Source organism: Sitodiplosis mosellana, unplaced genomic scaffold (genome assembly GCF_009176505.1).
Source record: "Sitodiplosis mosellana isolate CC-2019 unplaced genomic scaffold, AAFC_SMos_1.0 Smas_scaffold_2, whole genome shotgun sequence".
In the NCBI taxonomy this organism is placed as follows: domain Eukaryota; kingdom Metazoa; phylum Arthropoda; class Insecta; order Diptera; family Cecidomyiidae; genus Sitodiplosis; species Sitodiplosis mosellana.
The window spans coordinates 3109868-3127489 of NW_022595245.1; the positions used below are offsets into that span (position 1 = coordinate 3109868).

The 17622-nt window shown below is 38.2% G+C and overlaps 1 protein-coding gene across 6 annotated transcripts in view; it reads right to left on the minus strand.

Annotated features, from left to right (window-relative positions):
• LOC129564849 (A-kinase anchor protein 200) overlaps positions 1-17622 on the minus strand; it is a 60638-nt gene that overhangs the window by 4837 nt on the left and 38179 nt on the right. For 3 of the 6 annotated variants that reach the window (XM_055439034.1, XM_055439032.1, XM_055439030.1), the window contains 3 exons: positions 5044-5255; positions 4430-4855; positions 640-2172 (listed from right to left, as the gene is read on the minus strand). In XM_055439034.1, the coding sequence (XP_055295009.1) occupies positions 640-2172; positions 4430-4855; positions 5044-5202 (2118 nt within the window). In that variant the 5' untranslated portion in view covers positions 5203-5255. Of the gene's footprint in view, positions 1-639; positions 2173-4429; positions 4856-5043; positions 5256-9208; positions 9448-9787; positions 10123-17622 lie in introns of those variants that run through there. The other 3 variants (XM_055439029.1, XM_055439031.1, XM_055439035.1) reach the window with 3 other exon arrangements.

Genomic DNA, 17622 nt, shown 5'->3' on the forward strand with positions numbered 1-17622 from the left:
AATCAGAATTGAAATAAAAAAGAAGAAAAAGCGTTTGTCAAACTCATACACATGTCATTCGCCTTGCAGCAAACACAATTGTTGAGAAAAGGTGGAACAGAAAAAGTGTATCTAAACGAATGGATCACGAGCAATTAAATCCACCGTATGAAAATAAATATGGCAAAACAATGACAAATGCAAGACAAAGTCTAATGTAAAAGAAAATATGAACCATTCGTGAGCTGCTCTATTATGAATTAGAGTGAACGTTATGGCGTTTCTTCTGTAGTTTGTCTTTTTTCAACCATTTATTTTTTTTTTCAGAATCAAAGGAAAAACAAAATTGTAATGTGATCTACGCAAAAACATGTGAACAATGTGAATGGCCGCTTTTATGAATTGTTTTTTTTTTATGTTGCTCATTTTTTTTGGTTGGCAAAATGAATATAAAAAACAGTACAAAAAAAAAATGATTAAATTAAGAAATGGATTGTTTGCTTTTGGTAATTTTGTTTTAGAACAGAGAGCAGAACAGGAAAATTAAAATAAAATTTAAAGAATTTAGAAGAGAAAAAAAAATACAAAAAAATAGACATAAAATAAAACTCAAATTCAATGAGTTCGAAGGGCGTTTGTTTCGTAGATAGTTGTAATCACCTTATCAGTAACATTATTGGCGGCCTCGTCGTGTTCTTTGGCTGAACCATTCAAATTGCCATCGCCGTTCAATGCCTCAACACTATGAATTTGCTGTTCCGCTAGGGTGACGCCGTTCGTTTTGAGTTCATCGATAATTTCGGTGTCGATAAGTTCCTGTGCTGGCGGCGGGGGCAGCAAATCATCGTTACCATTTTGTGTTGCAGTTTGTGTGACATCATCATCAGCAGCAGCAGCAGCGGTGGCATTAGAACCACTTTGCTCGGTTTGTTTACCGAGTGCAACAATGTCATCGTCGATTGGCGGTGGTGGCGGTAACGATGATGCATCTTCAGTCGATAGCTCAACAGTGGCCGCACTTTCGTCGACAATTTCATTCGGCGGTGTGACATTCGATGACAATGATTGCGGAGATGGAAGTGTATCCAAACTATTTTGTGGGAGTGGAGATGATATGTCGGCGGATAGAGGTTCGGTATTAATTGTTTCAGTAGCAACGCTTTCAACCGTTGGTTTTACATCAGACTCATTGAGATTGACGCGATCGAGAATTGCAATTGTTTCAGCGATTTCTTCGTCCGGTTTCGGTAATTCCGGTTCGATTTGAGATTCGACGTTTGGTTCGTTGTCAGTTTGGATTTGAGTATCAGTTTCAGATTGAGGTTCGTTTGTTTCGTTTGACGTAGCCAGCTGTTCGTCTTTAGCCTCAACTGTAACCGTTTCATTGACATGGGATTCGTCGACAACGACAACATCGTCAACGACAACGACGACGGCGGCGGCGGCGTTGACATCGGCAGCAGCCGATTCAGGAAGTGCTAGTTCGATTTTTGCGTCACCGATCAACGCCGATACGGATTGGACTTTTGTTTCAGTTTCAATGACAGGGATTGTTTGTGGAATTTCCACTTGGTTTGAATCAACAGACATTGCCGATTCGGCAAATACAGTGATCTGTGATGGTGGTGGAGAATCGGGTAGGGGAGGTGCAGAGGATTGTGAATTAATGTTATCTGTATCATTATTCGAACTATTATTTGTGCAATCAACCACCACATCATCATCATCACCAACGACAACGGACTTGGGTTCATCGATGGTCTCAACAATATTTTTTTGATTCGGAATTGTGTCAATATTTGCGCTTTCGCTAGACAGTGACTGTTCGTGTGATTCATTATTATCGGCGTTTGTTTCAAGAGCTTGTGTATGTGTTTGTTCTTGTAAATGGTCTTGGTCAGCATTCTTGTTTACCTCTGGCTTGGCTACGGCGTTGAGCTTTTCGTCAACCGATTTTGAAGCGGCCACAATCACTTCATTCACCGTCTCCTTTGCTGCCTCAACGATTGGTTTGCTGTCACCATTCGATGGTGGCGTCACTGATTCTTCAGGCGTTGCAACTGGAGCAGCTGGTTCGCCATTGGTTTTAACTTCTTCGGTTGTTCCATTTGTAACTGGTTCAGCAGCGACGGCCTTTTCTTCATCGCCAGATGGTTCGACGGCGGTAGCAGCGGCCGTGGCTTCTTCAGTTCCCTGCGAATGGAAAAAAATTCACATTTTTGTTTTGGTTTTATTCACAAACGGTTTAATTTGAGAAAAAGCAAAATAAAAAATTATCGTCTTCATTGCTTTTGTTGGCCAAGGAAAGCAAAGTCGGATGAAGCGAAAAAAAGCAATAACAATTAATGAGAATGATATTTTCCCATTTCATCGACATGATTTGTGGGCACAACATTTTGCAATGCGCTCCGACATATGAGTGTGCAGAAAAATCAATAGCAAAACGAAGGAACGAACCATCGACCTAGCCTACACACAATTTTTAATATTTAATGCTGCGCCAATAAAACATGTGAACCGAATGCGACCAAGAGCACACTGGCAGAGAGATGATTTATATGGTTATTGTTGCCATACATCGAAATGGTTTTTAAAGTGCATTCGCACAGCTATCGCACGTATATCGAATGTTGATCCGGTTGGCAAACACACAACGATGGCGGCGACGACGACGACGAAGACAACATGCTACCGGCGATATCGTCTATATTGCTCTATTGTATAGATATAGTGGGTTTTCGGTTAACATGAACCGAGAGCAGAGAAAGACAGCGAGCAAGTGTGAACGAGAGTGCAAACAGTGTACGAGCCAGATAGACATAGAGAGCTGACAATCTGAGCGTTTGCAGTATGTACTTGTATTTACCATGCCTTATATTTTATCCCTTTTTGCGTTTTGGTTTTGCTGGTAGTTGTGAACTTGGTATTGAATAAACGATGTGGTGATTAAAATATCCTCTTCGCATTCGTTGGGTCTCGATGTTTAGAGCGCTTGCGAATTTCTATAAATAGGCACACCGAGAACTTGAACAAACGACGGATGTGCGTAGAAAATTACACAAACACACACACAATGTGCAGCGATTTTTGATGAGCTTCGTACAGCAACACCATCCACGGCCAAACTATACGAGTGTGTTTGTATGCAATACCAAGATGAACATGCGTTGTTTTTTTCCACTTTTCATCTATGTTTTGTTGTTGCTGTTCACTTTTTTTTCGTCTTTCTTTTTTCGAAATGGAAAAAAAACACATACTCTCTACATAGATTGACACTAGCTCGTTTGTAATGACCACAGCAACCGACGTGCATTGCACATATAAACATCACGGTGCTGGCAAAGTCGAAATTGAAACGGGTTTGGTGTCAGTTCAGAGAGCTAGCTCAGATAGCTCGCGCACAATAAAATTGCCGATTAATTTTACTTATGTTCGAAAAGATTGCGTTGATGCAGTTTTTTTGTCATTGGTGGCGGCTGTTGCTCTTGGCAATCGGCGTTGAACTTCATCTATTTACTTGTAAGCACATCTCGCGAAAGTAATTCTCGCTCTTTCTCTTCTTCGTTGCGCTTCTCTCTCACTGCATATTTTAATTGTTCTCATCTCTCTCTCGATACATCTATTTGTTCATTCTACGCATTTTCCAACTCGGTTCGTTGCACTTTCTTTTTGGCATTGAATCGAACTTATAATCTTAAAATATACGAATGCGCGCGCGCCGTAAGTGCGCGCAACTGGCAATAAATTTCACTTCAAATCGTTCGAAACTTCTCTCGACAACTCGATGATTTTCCGTTTTTTCTCGTCGTCGCACTTCTCTTATTTTATGTTTTTATTTGTGAGTACATCTCTGGGTTGTCGCTGTGGGTTTTTCATTTAATTAAAGTGGTTCGCTTCGAGTGTGAGAGAGAGAGAGAGAGAGCGAGATCATTACAGGATGGTTCAAATGGCTTTGAATTCCATTCCGGAGAGATGAAATTGTGAAATCAAGCGAGTTTAACAAATTGAAGAGAATGAATGTGGAGAAGAGAAGAAAAAAACCGAACTGTTAGCACGTAAATGAATTGAAGGAAGCCATTATTATGTTCACACCCACAACGCGCTGTGTGCATTGGCGCTGGTTTGCTCAGGCAGACAGCGAGAACCAGATCCGAGAGCGGATTTGATGCCGGGTTTTATGTACATACGTGCATTAATGTGTAATCATATGCGTTTAGAAAATGTTATGTAAACTATGTTGGAACTAGGCTGCAGTCGGTCTGTAAAGGGAGGCTCTGATGTTTGCTATTGTTACACTCGCTGTGGTGTGTTTACACTCAATAAAATTGTTTGCGAAGCGAACGAGCGAGTGAGCGAAACGTGCGAATAAACACGCTCACGACTGAGAAGCGAATTTATTATATAATTTCGTCGAATGGAAATTAATCGTTCTCCGTTTCCGTTTACTCACCTCTTCGGGGACCTTTTCGCATTCACCGTTGGTTGTGGCAGCAGCGGCTTCTTCCTTCTTCGGCTTTGTTTTGTCTTTCTTGCTGAAAGAGAATGAGCGGAATGACAAGAAGCGTTTTTTCGACTTTTCCTTCTTCGTCTTTTTGGCGCTGTCAGTCACTGGTGTTGACGTAGCATCGTCGCCGGCATTTTCAACACCGTCTTTGCTTTCATCAAGTGTGCCAGTTGTTGTATCGGCCGCATTTTCCGTTCCTTCTCCATTTTCAGCTGGTTTCTCTTCTTCCTTTGTTTCTACTGCTGCTACAGCAGCAGTGGCATCGTCAGCCTTCGATTCTGCTTCAGCGGCTGGCTGTTCGGTCTTTTCGGTAGCCGCATCCTTTTCATTTTCAGCACCTTCATCTTTCTTTTCTTCCTGTTTTTCGGCAGTCTGTCAGAGCAAACAAGAAGAAATAAATCACAAAAAATTCAATTAATTGACCACACAATCAGAACAACAAAGTGGAAAAAGAAACCGTTACGGTTTTGCGAGGTGTGAGCAACCAACGGGTTTCATGTTTCATAGAAAACGAGGCGAAAAAAATTCGTGGGAAATGTAATCAACAAACAATCACTTACACCTGAGTCAGCATCCTTGTTGGCTTCACCATTCAATTGTGGTTTTTGATCAACCTCCTCGATTTTACCGACTTTGCCAGCTTCGCCATCGGCAATGGCTACACCTTCTTTGTTTTCTGTTGTAATATCGACAGAACGTTTGCTTTGTGCTTTGCCCATTTTTAATTTTGCTCGCTTTACGCTTGTGCTTTTCTACTCAAATTGATCGTTTTCTGTAAAAGAGGGAAAAAAAATGTTCAACGAATGAATAAAATGCGACACAAAAAATATTGATATTGAGGTGGAAAAAATAAGCGATAAAGTAAATAACAAATAAAATCAAATTGTGATTCAAATGCAAATAAAATATGTTCAACTATTCGTGAAAACGAGAAAGAAGTCGAGATAGAGAGAGCGAGAAGAAATATTGAGCGATCTCAATATTTCGATAGAATGTGACCAAGGCCGCAACACGTAGGGCCCATTCTTTCGATAAATTTCTTGAAAATTGATTTAAGTGTACTGCTGTTGTGCTGTTTCTTCTTCTTCTTCTTCTTCTTTTGCTTTGCTTCTATTTTATTTGTAATGTGTTGTCGTTGAAAAAAATTGCGACGGAATTTACTTAGTTGTTTGCATTCCATCACATTATCGATTCAAACTCTCAATTGATTATGCAAATATTATGAAATTCTCGTCTCGTTCGTTCGATCGTTGTCGCGATTTGCTCTCAAATTTAATTTTTACAATGAAAGCACTCTATTTCCGACAACTCTAACAAACTACAGACAGCCATGACTTATTTTTTCTTCTCATTTCATTCCAAATCACACATCACTTCGAATTTTTTTTAATATTATTGCCTCTGTGTGTGTGCCGTGTGCGTTCGTGCGGTTCTTTTTTTTTGCGCGCAAAATCGACGTTAATATAGACTTTTGAAGCGAATAATACATTTGCATCCGACAATCAGAACACACGTTTTGTACGTGCGAGCGCAAAATGCGAGCATCGATACAAAAACTATGCTGGTTGGGTGCTTTAATTATATTGTTCTATAAATTAAATTATTATTGCCTGTTTATATCGCAAAATGTTAATTTTGTAGCTATAGAGAGAGAGAACCACACATATGGAACAAATGTGAAAAAGAAAAAGCTTTGAAATATCTCAATATTGAGCATTAAATATTGCCATTTGAATGGCAACAACGAACTGTGTTCGAAATTGAATTTGTTTAAACAATGCTCGGTTGATTGACGGTCGATGTGCGATAAACACAAACGGAACGGATTCATTTATATTTTATATACCTGATAAATATAAACAAACCGCACATATTTGAACGAGATTGCACTACGGTGGCCGTGTTTACAGTGAACACCAAATGGAAGATATACGATTTCGGTGTAAAAACAGCACCAGCAACAACGGATTATTATTGAAAATAATGGATTTTACATGAATCGATGCTATCAACAGAGAATAAATGTAATACCAACGGTAAAAAGAATAAAAATTTTCGCGATTTTTTTTCTCTTTCGCTCTCATAGTTGTTGTTTTTCAACAATTTACACTGGAATTCAAAGATCTTGATAATCCGTTCGTGTCGAGGAAAAATGCTCGCAATTCACGAATTATTTCCACATGAATTATGTCTCTCTTTTTCACCGACACATTTTTTCCGTCGTATTTTTCTCATCCTGAATGCAGCAAAAAAAAAAATCGTCAAATTGGTCAATAAATTTCAATGATTCGTTAAACGACAAATATAATTAGCATACATAACACTTGTACATTCATCGTTCAAAAATTTGCGTGCGTGCGTGTGACTTACAGACCTGTTTTAGGACCTAATCATTGTTTATTCGGAATTTGTGTGTGCGTACACTTGCGCGCATTTAAAATGTGTTTCATAGGTAAACAATGCATTGTCTTTTGATGGAATGATAATGAGTCAATATGGAATAACGAAATCAATCGGCGTAATTTCAAAATCATCTACCAGATTCGGTTTATACACATACACAATTCGATTGATATATCAATGTGTAATTAGAATATCTTTTGAGTCGTTTCTTTGCACAGCAAGAGAAAAAAAATGCGTCGTTTTTGGAATGCCAGTGAAGTGTACGCAATCAGAATGCTAAAAATACACATTTTGACATATTTTGTTCGCAGTAGGCACACGTATTTGTTATCACACTGACGGTCAATACTTGCACAGGCTACTTGTTGACATTTTTCTTTATTTCTCGTCTCGTTTCCATTTCCAATGTTGTTGTTGTTTTTTTTAAATTGAAAAAAAAAACTTCCTTTGATTTTGTGTGCATGGAGAATAAAATGCGTCTTAAAGAATTCTTGTTACATCGAGTGCAGTAGAAATGCACTTGAGAGTGTGACGAGACGAAGTAAAACTGTTGATTACTTTGTACTTGGCGGCATCGATGTGGCGTTGCGTTGTTTCGAAACAAAATTACCGCGAGAGTTTTGGTCGTATTTTTTGGTATGCAAAGCAGCGCACACACAGCAAATCATCCAACACCGGCCAGCGCATACTTTGTGCACGAAAAGTGAGAAGATACTTGTTACATTGCACGTCGACGACGACTATGACGATAAAGGAGGAGAAGAAGAAGAAGCCACGATAAAAGTGAAATACGCCAGCGGCATAACTGATGATTGTGTGTTGATGGAAAATTGATGAGAATGCAAAACATCATATAAATAACACACAAACACAGACAGCGACTGAGCCAGCAACAGTCGATATTGAAGAGGTGGCCAATAATAACAAGTAAACTATAGTTTCAACGTCGCCATCGTCGTCGTCGTTCTTGTTCTTGTTCTTCCTTGTCGTCTCTTTGCCGCTCAGAAAGCGAAAAATTATCATGGAAGATAAATAAATTTGAAATCAAAAGTTATTTATTTACGACGAAAATAAAATATACCCAACGAAACCAAGCCAAAACAGAAAGAAATGAAGAGGCGAAAGCCGAGAACTCCGGCCAACCAAACAACAGAACAATAACGGAATTACAGTGTATGGATGATATGAAGAATGCGATAATGTAAACACTGTGTGAAAAGTGATAATGATTACATGGAGACCGAAGACGGGCGCGCGCTCACGCGCTCAAACACACACACACAGCCCATACGGAACTCACACTGTCAGCAGGAATAAGAAAGTGAAGCGAAAAATTGACGACGAGGGCGACGACAAGAAACCATCAATAAATATGGAATTATCGATGAAAATAAAACGCTTTTGTTTATTCGTGTTCAATCATCACTTTCCGTTTCAATTGGCTTCAAGTTGTATATCTGTTTCTTCGCTCGATCGCTCGTCTGTTCGCACTCAAATGTGCGGAGACACACGGTATTTATGAACCGAATTGGCGAAAACAAAAGCATTCCGTTTATCTTTGTTTGTTTACCCTAGTATGGAATTGCTATACAATTCCAACAAAATTCGAATGTGCGTAATTTTTTCTTCGTTCTCTGTCTCAATTTTTGGCCAAATACGGATAAGAATCAGAAAATGATTTGCTTTGGCATCATTATATTTGTCAGCCTAGCTAAACAAGAACAAAAACAACCATTTTTTTTCGGTCGTTCTCCGTTATTCGGTCTGATTCATTCTCTCGTCGTAAAGAGTTGAAGTGCTATGTGCATTTCAGTGTGGTTATCACTTGAATATATCACAAACACGTTGGGTTTTATTGCTTTTCGAGTGAATTTCTTGCGATGAGTGATTTCATTAACAATTGTTTTCAGATTTGTTTTTTTTTCATCGATCAATGAAAAAAGAAAGAAAAGAAAAATAAATCACTTCGGTAGCTATTATTTAATCAATTTTATCGTCGCACTCAACAACAACGAAAACAACAACAACTATTTTTCATTGGTTCGAGTAGTTACTTCCTCGAAAAAGAAATCATCGACCGGTGAATAAATAGAATTCAAGGCAGTAAACACACGATATTTGGAATTTAAATACGTTGGAATGTGGATGAGTGCTCGATTTAAATTTTAATGTTTTATTTTGTTTTTCTTGGTTTGATTTGATTTTGTTTTATTCTGGATTTTTCTATTTATCTCGCACTTAATCTTTTTTTTTTAATGAAATCGATTCGGAGATCATCACACGCATATCTCTACTTCGTGTTCTCTCTATCTGTTGACGCACATTCAACGCAGTAACCGTTTAATCCAAAAATCAACAGACAACACAAAGTGTCGGTATTCTATTTTTGCCGTCGACACAGGCAATTCCGAAGACTTAATCTTGTTAGTTTAATTCTCTTGAGTGATTTGATGTTGAAATATTTCGATTTTGGTGTTGTTTTTTCTTCTTCTTTGCTTCAACAAATCCTGTGTCGTCGTATGGATGACACTTTATTTTTCCTTGAGCACTCACGCTAGTCTGATGTGACCAAAAACTAACTAACATTCACTTTTGCCGTGCACATTTGATATATGCGCATTGAACGCAAAGCAGAAAAAAAACGTCTCTTATTCCTTCCTTCCACTGTTTTTATTTAAACAGAGTAACCCAAGGTATTTGTGATTTAGATGCTAAATTCCTTTGCCGTTTAAATATTGAATTCAATTCATACACTTTAATGTTTTTTCTTCTCCTTTTTTTTGTTTTTCTACACTGTGTAAACTTCTTCTTTTTTTTTCTCTCTCTCTCGCTCAATTCACAAAATGGTCATTTTGCAATACACGTGGAAAATAAATGATCAATAAAACTTCAAATATTTACCAATATATTGAAATATTTACACGATTTTATTTTTTTCTTCAATGTTTTTTTTTTGCTTCGTCTATCTATTGAACTTTAAAAAAAACGTCTTGTATGCGTCGCTGGTCGTTGCTTTATGATTTTGGAATGTATAACAAATATGAACGGAACACACTAATTTGTCATTGTCAGTAAATGTTGTTTGACGAAGGAACGAGAAAAAAAAGTATACGAATGACTACTGCGTTGCTTCTGCATGCGATATCGACACTGAATAATACAGTTAGAGTATGTGCTGTGATCTTTTATGGTCACTTGGTTCGGTTTCGAATGCGATGCGATGAATATGCCGAAGAAAACTGTGTTCCGTTCACATATACACGCCACGCAATACACAGGCTATGTGTGTGTGTGTGTGTGTGTGTGTGTGTGTGTGTGTGTGTGTGAGTCAGTTTCGGTTGATGCGACCGATTGAGAACAAGAATGGAAGTCTTCTTTCGTGCATTCGGTGCCGATCGATGTACGTGTGTATGTGTGTGAACGAACGAACGAACGAATGAAGGAGGGGGTATAACGACGAAGAAGAAAAAAAATGTGTGTACTGAATGCAACAACTATCATGCGAGAGACGATAGCAACTTATGCAGTAGTCGAACGGTCGTACATATTCTCTTCATTTTTTTCCCTGTCTCTCAATGAATAAACAAATAACCGAACGAATGCAGGAACAAACGATCAGAACAGAAGACGAAACAATGCGTTCAGACAGAGAATCGAAGAAAATGAAGTGATTACAAACCAATATGTATGTCTAAACCTTTCCATACGTATACAACCAATCGTCTGCTCATATCATCGAGCAACACATAGCTTAGAATATTATCATAAATGAGCCACAACAACCATGACAACGACAACGATGAAAAAAATTATGATGGAAATAACTTAAAGCATTTACTTTTTGTCGTTCAATAGCTCAATTTCATTGATTAGTTGAAGCCGGAGTGCTCGATTTAAACGAGCCCATTGTGCTAGTGTTGCCTCTGTGCTGCTGCTGCTAAATACGCGATGGCACCGCAAACAAGAATGCATTTCGAATTAAGTGGGCATTTTAACCGAATAAACGACATTTTTTATACCGACATGACAAACGATATTGCGATGCTAATGCTTATGAATGGAGGACAACCGCACCCTACCAAACAAATACATGCACAGCCAATTTGTTGTAATTTTTGTTCGACGTCGTCGTCGTCTTCTTTTTCCGTATTTACTGCGAACACAGAGCAACCCAACCATATTTTATTCCTCTTCTTCTTCTCTTTTCATTTATATTTTTCTTCATATTATTTATTAGTGTGGTTAAATAGTAAAGAATGTCTCTGCTTTTCATCAATTTCGATTTCATTTGAGCGCTCACTCGCTCGCGCGTGTATTCGCTATCCTTCCGTTCGTGCGTTTTCATTTCATGTGAACCCAACTCAATATATATTTTTCTGTTTGCATGTGATCTTGAATTTGGAATTGTTCTTGGAATTCTTGTGCCCCGATGCAGACACTCTTTTTTCTTTCTCTCTCTCTCTCTCTCCTTCTGTCCCTCTTTTCATTTTCTTTCGTTGTGCCTTTGCTCTTTGTGTGTTTGAGAGAGTGTTTGTATCGAGTATTTTTCCATTGCATTCCATTGTGCCGAACAATTGTTTTGGGTTTTTGTTATTATCGATAGGGAAAATATGGGTGTTGTTGCATGTTTTGTGTTTGTGTGTGGAATTTAAACAGTTTCCAAGTAAATGACATTATTGAAAACTATCGTCCCAAATTCAGGCTTCCTCGACTTTCGTGTCGGCTTCTTTTCTTCATCATGTAAACACATCGTATCTATTTCTATCGATGGCCTACATTTATTACTTCTTTTTATTCTTTTTCTTTTCGGTTTACCTTTTTTGTGTGGGTTATTTTTTCTTTAGAAGAAAAAACAACAACATGCTGAGTTTCTAGCTTTATTGCTGGGTTTGCAAAAAAAAGCGAAATGTTTTTGCGTGTTATCACAAAACCCGAAAAAATGATAACATTTCGAATATAACCCATGTGATGGATGACACATCAAATGGCACGACTAATGGTTATATTCGTCTCGACGTTCATGAGTCACTCGTTCGTCAGAAGTCGAAAAATAATTATGCCAATAAACGAGCGACGAAGCATGTGTATGCGTCAGTGTAATCGAATTTAAAGAGTAGCAAAAATGCAAATATCGACTCGTGCTACTCCCAAAACTAAAATATATGTAACAGCAGCACCAAGAATGACAATAGCCGAGAACACACACACACGCACACACATGCTCTCGGCAAATCCAAATATTCAAGGTTTAGGCGTGTTCGGTTTGAATAATCCAAATGCTAAAGTACATGCTTCCAACAAGCACTTAATATTTGTTGATCTTTGTGCCGAGAGTCACAAATATGAATTTCCTGTTGCTTTCACGTTCAATTTACTGTTCAGAGCATTCAATGAAGTGATGTCGTAAAGAAAGATGTCCTTTACATCGTTTCGCTTTTACGCTCCAAATACCACACATACACATACAAACGCACTCAGTCTGTGTGTGCATGTGCGGGCACACAGTGAGAATGAGTATACCTTGACGACGGCATTTCTAAGCATCTCCATCTAAATCGGCCTGCCACTTTTAGCCGTCGTACAGTACATTGAATCCTATTTTTAAAAACAATGCGTACGATGAAGCGATTCTGACAGTTTTTATTATTCAAATCGATTAAAATTCATTATCATGTAAATTCTAACGAAGAATATGACACACAACCGGTTAATGGCAGAGAGCGCACAAGAGAGAGAGAGAGAGAGAGAGAGAGAGAGAGAGAGAAACGGTGTGTGAATGTGAACGAGCGAGAAAGAGAGAGAGAGAGAGAGACGGAGAGACAATGTGCGAAAGATACGTGAAAAAGGTTGTGTACGGTTAAAAAGTCATCATATCCGGAAATTTAAATGCCGCATCAAGTCAATAAACAGAGACGATGACGATGACTATGATGACGATGATGACGACGACGATGAGAGTGAGAACGAAAAGGAAATGCGGTTATGGCGGAAAGGGACGGGAAAATCTCATTAATTCTTCAAATTCCGTTTATAATAATAATTCCGTATTCCTTCAAATGGTGTTAAGAAGTCGGTCGATACGTGCCTCTCTCAATTTCGTCATTTGTCTGTCGAACGGCGAAATACAGTCATCGTGTTGACTCATCATCAACATATTGAGTGTGAGGGGTTGCTGATTCATGCGTGTCTGAGTCTAGAATATACATGTATATGTAGATGTGTATACAGGGCGCACAAAACAAACACAAACATATCAAATAACCACCATAATTCATTGAAAAACATTTTTTTTTTCATTTTGGGGGACTTGAATACAAATTATAAATAATAAATTTTCTAGTTGATGGACAGGAATGCGTTCCTTCTGAGCTGCTGCTGCTGCTCTTGCGCTTGTTTTCATGTCACTCAAACCCATTTTTGCTCGGGTTATTACAATTACGTGAGCATTGGCATAAATATTTTGATGTGACTTTTTTTTCGGCTAAAATGGATGAAAAGTAATAGGCTCGTAAGACTAGGCGCGATCGCCGGCACTGACGAAGCTATGCCAATGACCACATTCAATATGCAAAAACGGAGCCGTTTTGGTCGATATCTTTTTCATTGAAGCACCAATGGCCAAGTGGAATGTTTCCGACACTGTACAAGTGATACACGAGGCGAAAATTAATTATTTCTTTGCACAATGCCGCTACGCATCACCATCGACCATCGCCTTTCACGATCTTTCTGTGTCAACTTCCGATTGGCGGCATTTAATCGGCATTCCAAATAAGACCCAAATCAACGCGTCAATAACAGTAAGTTCGCCAAAAATACTCACACAAACACACACACTCATCGCTGTTGTTTTTCTCTGGCACGAAAAAAAACAGCGAATCGTTGAATAAAATGGAATTACGTAAATGAATGCACAACAACTATAAAATAAAATTTTATATTAGAGAGTTATTGCCCACATAAAAAGGGCCGGGTGAATGAGAGCGTGCGAGCGACCGACCGACTGAGAGACACACGTATTATTTATCGAAGGACAATCAAATGTATTCGATGTAATGTGACGCCAAGTCATATGCCGGTAAAGTTTTAATGCTAAAAATGCGTGCAAAAGAAAGATAGACATAAAAACAAACCTTCCGAAATGGAAATGGAAATGGTCTCGCATGGCAACTGAACAAATACCATACAAATAATATACACACCAACAAGCCAACCAATTCGAAAATGATATATGTATTTTCAACAAGGGTTTCGAAGCTGAGCAATGGGACTGGGACTGTCGGATCGGTTTTTGAGTCTATGATTCTACGTTCTATCGCTCTTTGTCAGACTGTGTACATATTTCGTGTATAATATTGTAATATCACCACAAGCACATGAGTCAATATGGCGACGCAAAGCGAAGTTAAACGGAGATTAATGCATTCATGAATAACATTCGATACTCACTCACTCACTCTCCTCGTGTGTGTGTGTGTGTGTGTGTGTGTGTGTGTGTGTATGTTTAGCCGGTTTTCAAAATAGACGTGAATGATCAAATTGCAAATACGCTGTTGACTGGCATTTGGCTTTTTGCCGGCATCGGGTTGATTTTCCAATGCACCTATTGTGTGTGTCGACACCGTGGTCGCGTTCATTGTTTTAGCCTATTCGGAATGACGTGCATTTTAAGAGATTAGAAACACACACACTTCACACATAATAATTGTATAATATGCATATTTATCAGTTACTGACCCTAACAAAGGCACCGAAAACGCATTTATTTGAAAGAGAGAGACCGTTGTTGAAATTCAACAAGATTGAAGCGGTGTCATAATGTGTTAAGGTTATGAACACATGCGACTCGAATTCAAACGGCTTTTGTCTTGCTTTAAATGGGAATATTGCAAAGTATTTAGTTGCTGGGGAATGCATCGGAACATATGCGCATATGTTGCATTTTTTGGTGTGCGTCTCTCTGTGCGAGTATGTATGTATGTGTGTGTGGGTAAATCGTTAATAGTGAACGCTTCAGTGAAATCGCAAGAGGGCGCAAATGAACACAACAGCCGCGAAACTGTCGAATTCACTTATCTCATGAATTCTTCATTTTTTCTAACTGTGTCTGTTGCTGTTGTTCATTTTATGTGCCAACTTTTTTTTCCAACATTGCTCAAATATCATCATTTATTACATTGTATTCGCATCTCTTAAGTGGCTCTGGAATTTCTCTGACGTTTTTTTTTTCTACTCTCTCGTTTGTGTCATCAATACGACAGCATGTTTCGATTCGTTTTTCATTCGTTTAGTGGCAAATATGCAAGCATAAATTAAATTTTGTCATTTCGTGAATAATATGAGGCATTTCGAAGAAATTGCAATTCGCTATGGGGCCACAAACAGTTAATTCAACGGCATCAATTACATGATATGGCGAAAGAGATGTATGTGTCTGTGTGTATTATTTGCACATTTTCGAATAAAATCAGTCTCAAATGACAAGCGAAACGGCATGTCCGGCATATGTGGAAATGAAAACGAGATGCACAATGAAACAGAACGAAAAGCCAAGGCAGAAAGAGAGCAAGAAAAAAAGCGACAACAAATCCACTTTATTCAGTTTTCATCTTGAAATGTTATTTATCTGTTTTGTTAAGGCAAAACAGAGCTGCCGCATCATTGACATATTCACTTATATTCCTGACAAACGCGAAATGGATTCGTTGATTGAACGCATGACACCAGAAAAATTCACATTTGGCTGTTGCTTCTGCTTTCAGCATTGGCATTTGCTTGTGCTCTCTTCGCAACAACTCTGAACTCGACATCGAGCTGGAGTGTGATGATACACAAGACGAATAGAACGGAACGAAACGAAACGAACGGAGAAGAAAAAAATTATTGTGAAATTTAATTTATTTATTACGTTGTCTTTTCGTATTTTTAGTACGGTTTTTTTTGGGGAAACCATATGGTTCATTTCGGCTGACTGGCATCGAGAATTCATTCGTTTTGTGTTTGTTAATTTGTGTGTGCTGGGTTGTTATATATTTATATTTTGTTTGCCCATCATTTAAACACGCTCTTTGCTCTTGTTTTGGGTTTTTGTTTTGAGTGCGTCCGTATTTATATATATATATGTGTGTGTGTGTATCTTCATGTCACTACCAGAATTTATTTTGTTCTTCGGTTGCTGTTTTTATTTTGTTCGTTATGGAGGAAGAGCGATTGCAGTTAAAATAAATAAGCTGAAGTGAAAAAAATTAGAGAAACCATTTTTCTCCAGCTTTTTCCTTCCCCCGAACTCATTCTATCGCACGCTCGGCCACTGATACATAAGCCAACTGCAGCGCTTTAATGCTGATATCGTTGATTGCTTGCTCAGACTGATTATTATTATATCGTTGGCGTTCAATTTAAACCGCCATGAATTTCATTAAAAAAAACGAGCAAATATTCTCTCGCTCTCTCTTTCTCTCTCTCTCTCTCTCTCTCTCTCTCTCTCTCTCTCTCTCTCTCGTGACTCCGGGCAAAAGTTATTATGAAAACACAAAAATGCACAACAAAATACAACATGTGAGCGTACTTTGATAAGCGATAATATTGGGTATTTATAGAACAGAATGAGATGAAAACTGAAGCAAAAAAACGCACACACAATCCTGAATAATAGTGCCATTAAAAAACATAGAGAAGCAATAAAAAATTACTTCGTAAACAAACAAGAAAATGCATGAATGGAATGTGCTCGGATCAGACGTTGAAAACGAACTGTAAAAAGGAGAGAAAATAAAATGGAGACAAGAAGAAGAGCACAAGGAGCACACTATCTGCTAATAGTGGCATTAAAAATGGGCAAAGAAAAAAAAGGCCAAATGGTAAACAGTACACTGGACAAAAACCGATAAACAGCAAATATTTTCCAACTAAGACCTACTACTGATTGCAACGTCATTAGAAATAAAATGTGGAATCGAAAGAAAAAACAAAAAAACAGGGAACAAAAATAAACAAAACTGTGAAAAAAACACACAACATTTTCGTTGCCGTATCATTTAGCTAAAGAGATGGTATAGTTATGAAGTGCTTTTATCGTTAGTTGTTCTCTCTCTCTATAGATGTGTTTATCGTATTATTGTGCGTATAGAATTTTGATCCTACGAGAGAGCGGGAGACGTCTGTTTGCTATCCTTGAACAGTGAAAAATGCATTCGTCGCCCTTTTTTTTCGCCTCTCTTCATCTGTCTCGTTCCACACTCAATTTCAAATGTGTTAGCACTACGTGCTCTGATCCGTGCTTCGAATGTGTACACGCTGAGGATATCCGTTAAATGAATTAATCCTTACTAATTACTCACAGTCGTTCGGTTAAATATTTTCTCACAAAATACCGTTTGCTTTCAATTTTCTCCGTTTTTTTTCGCTCGCTCAATTTCTGTTTTCATAGTTTTCAAACTACTTGACTTCTTCAAATGGATGATGATGTGTGAGAACCGTAAAAGTTGTTCATTTCTCGAATTTTTCGTCCGTTATTTTCTCAATGAAGAAACCGATTAAGCATTTTTCTTTAAGATTTTTTTTCTAAATGCGAGACGAAATTGCAGTTAAATGGGAAATCCACACGACAAAAATTCCATTGAAGTCAAGCGATTTTGACGATTGAAATTCGAACGATTCAAACTTTTTGATGTCTCTATTAATACGGTTTTAACGAAATCTGTCCGTTGCTTCTTTTTTCTACTTCCAAACATGTC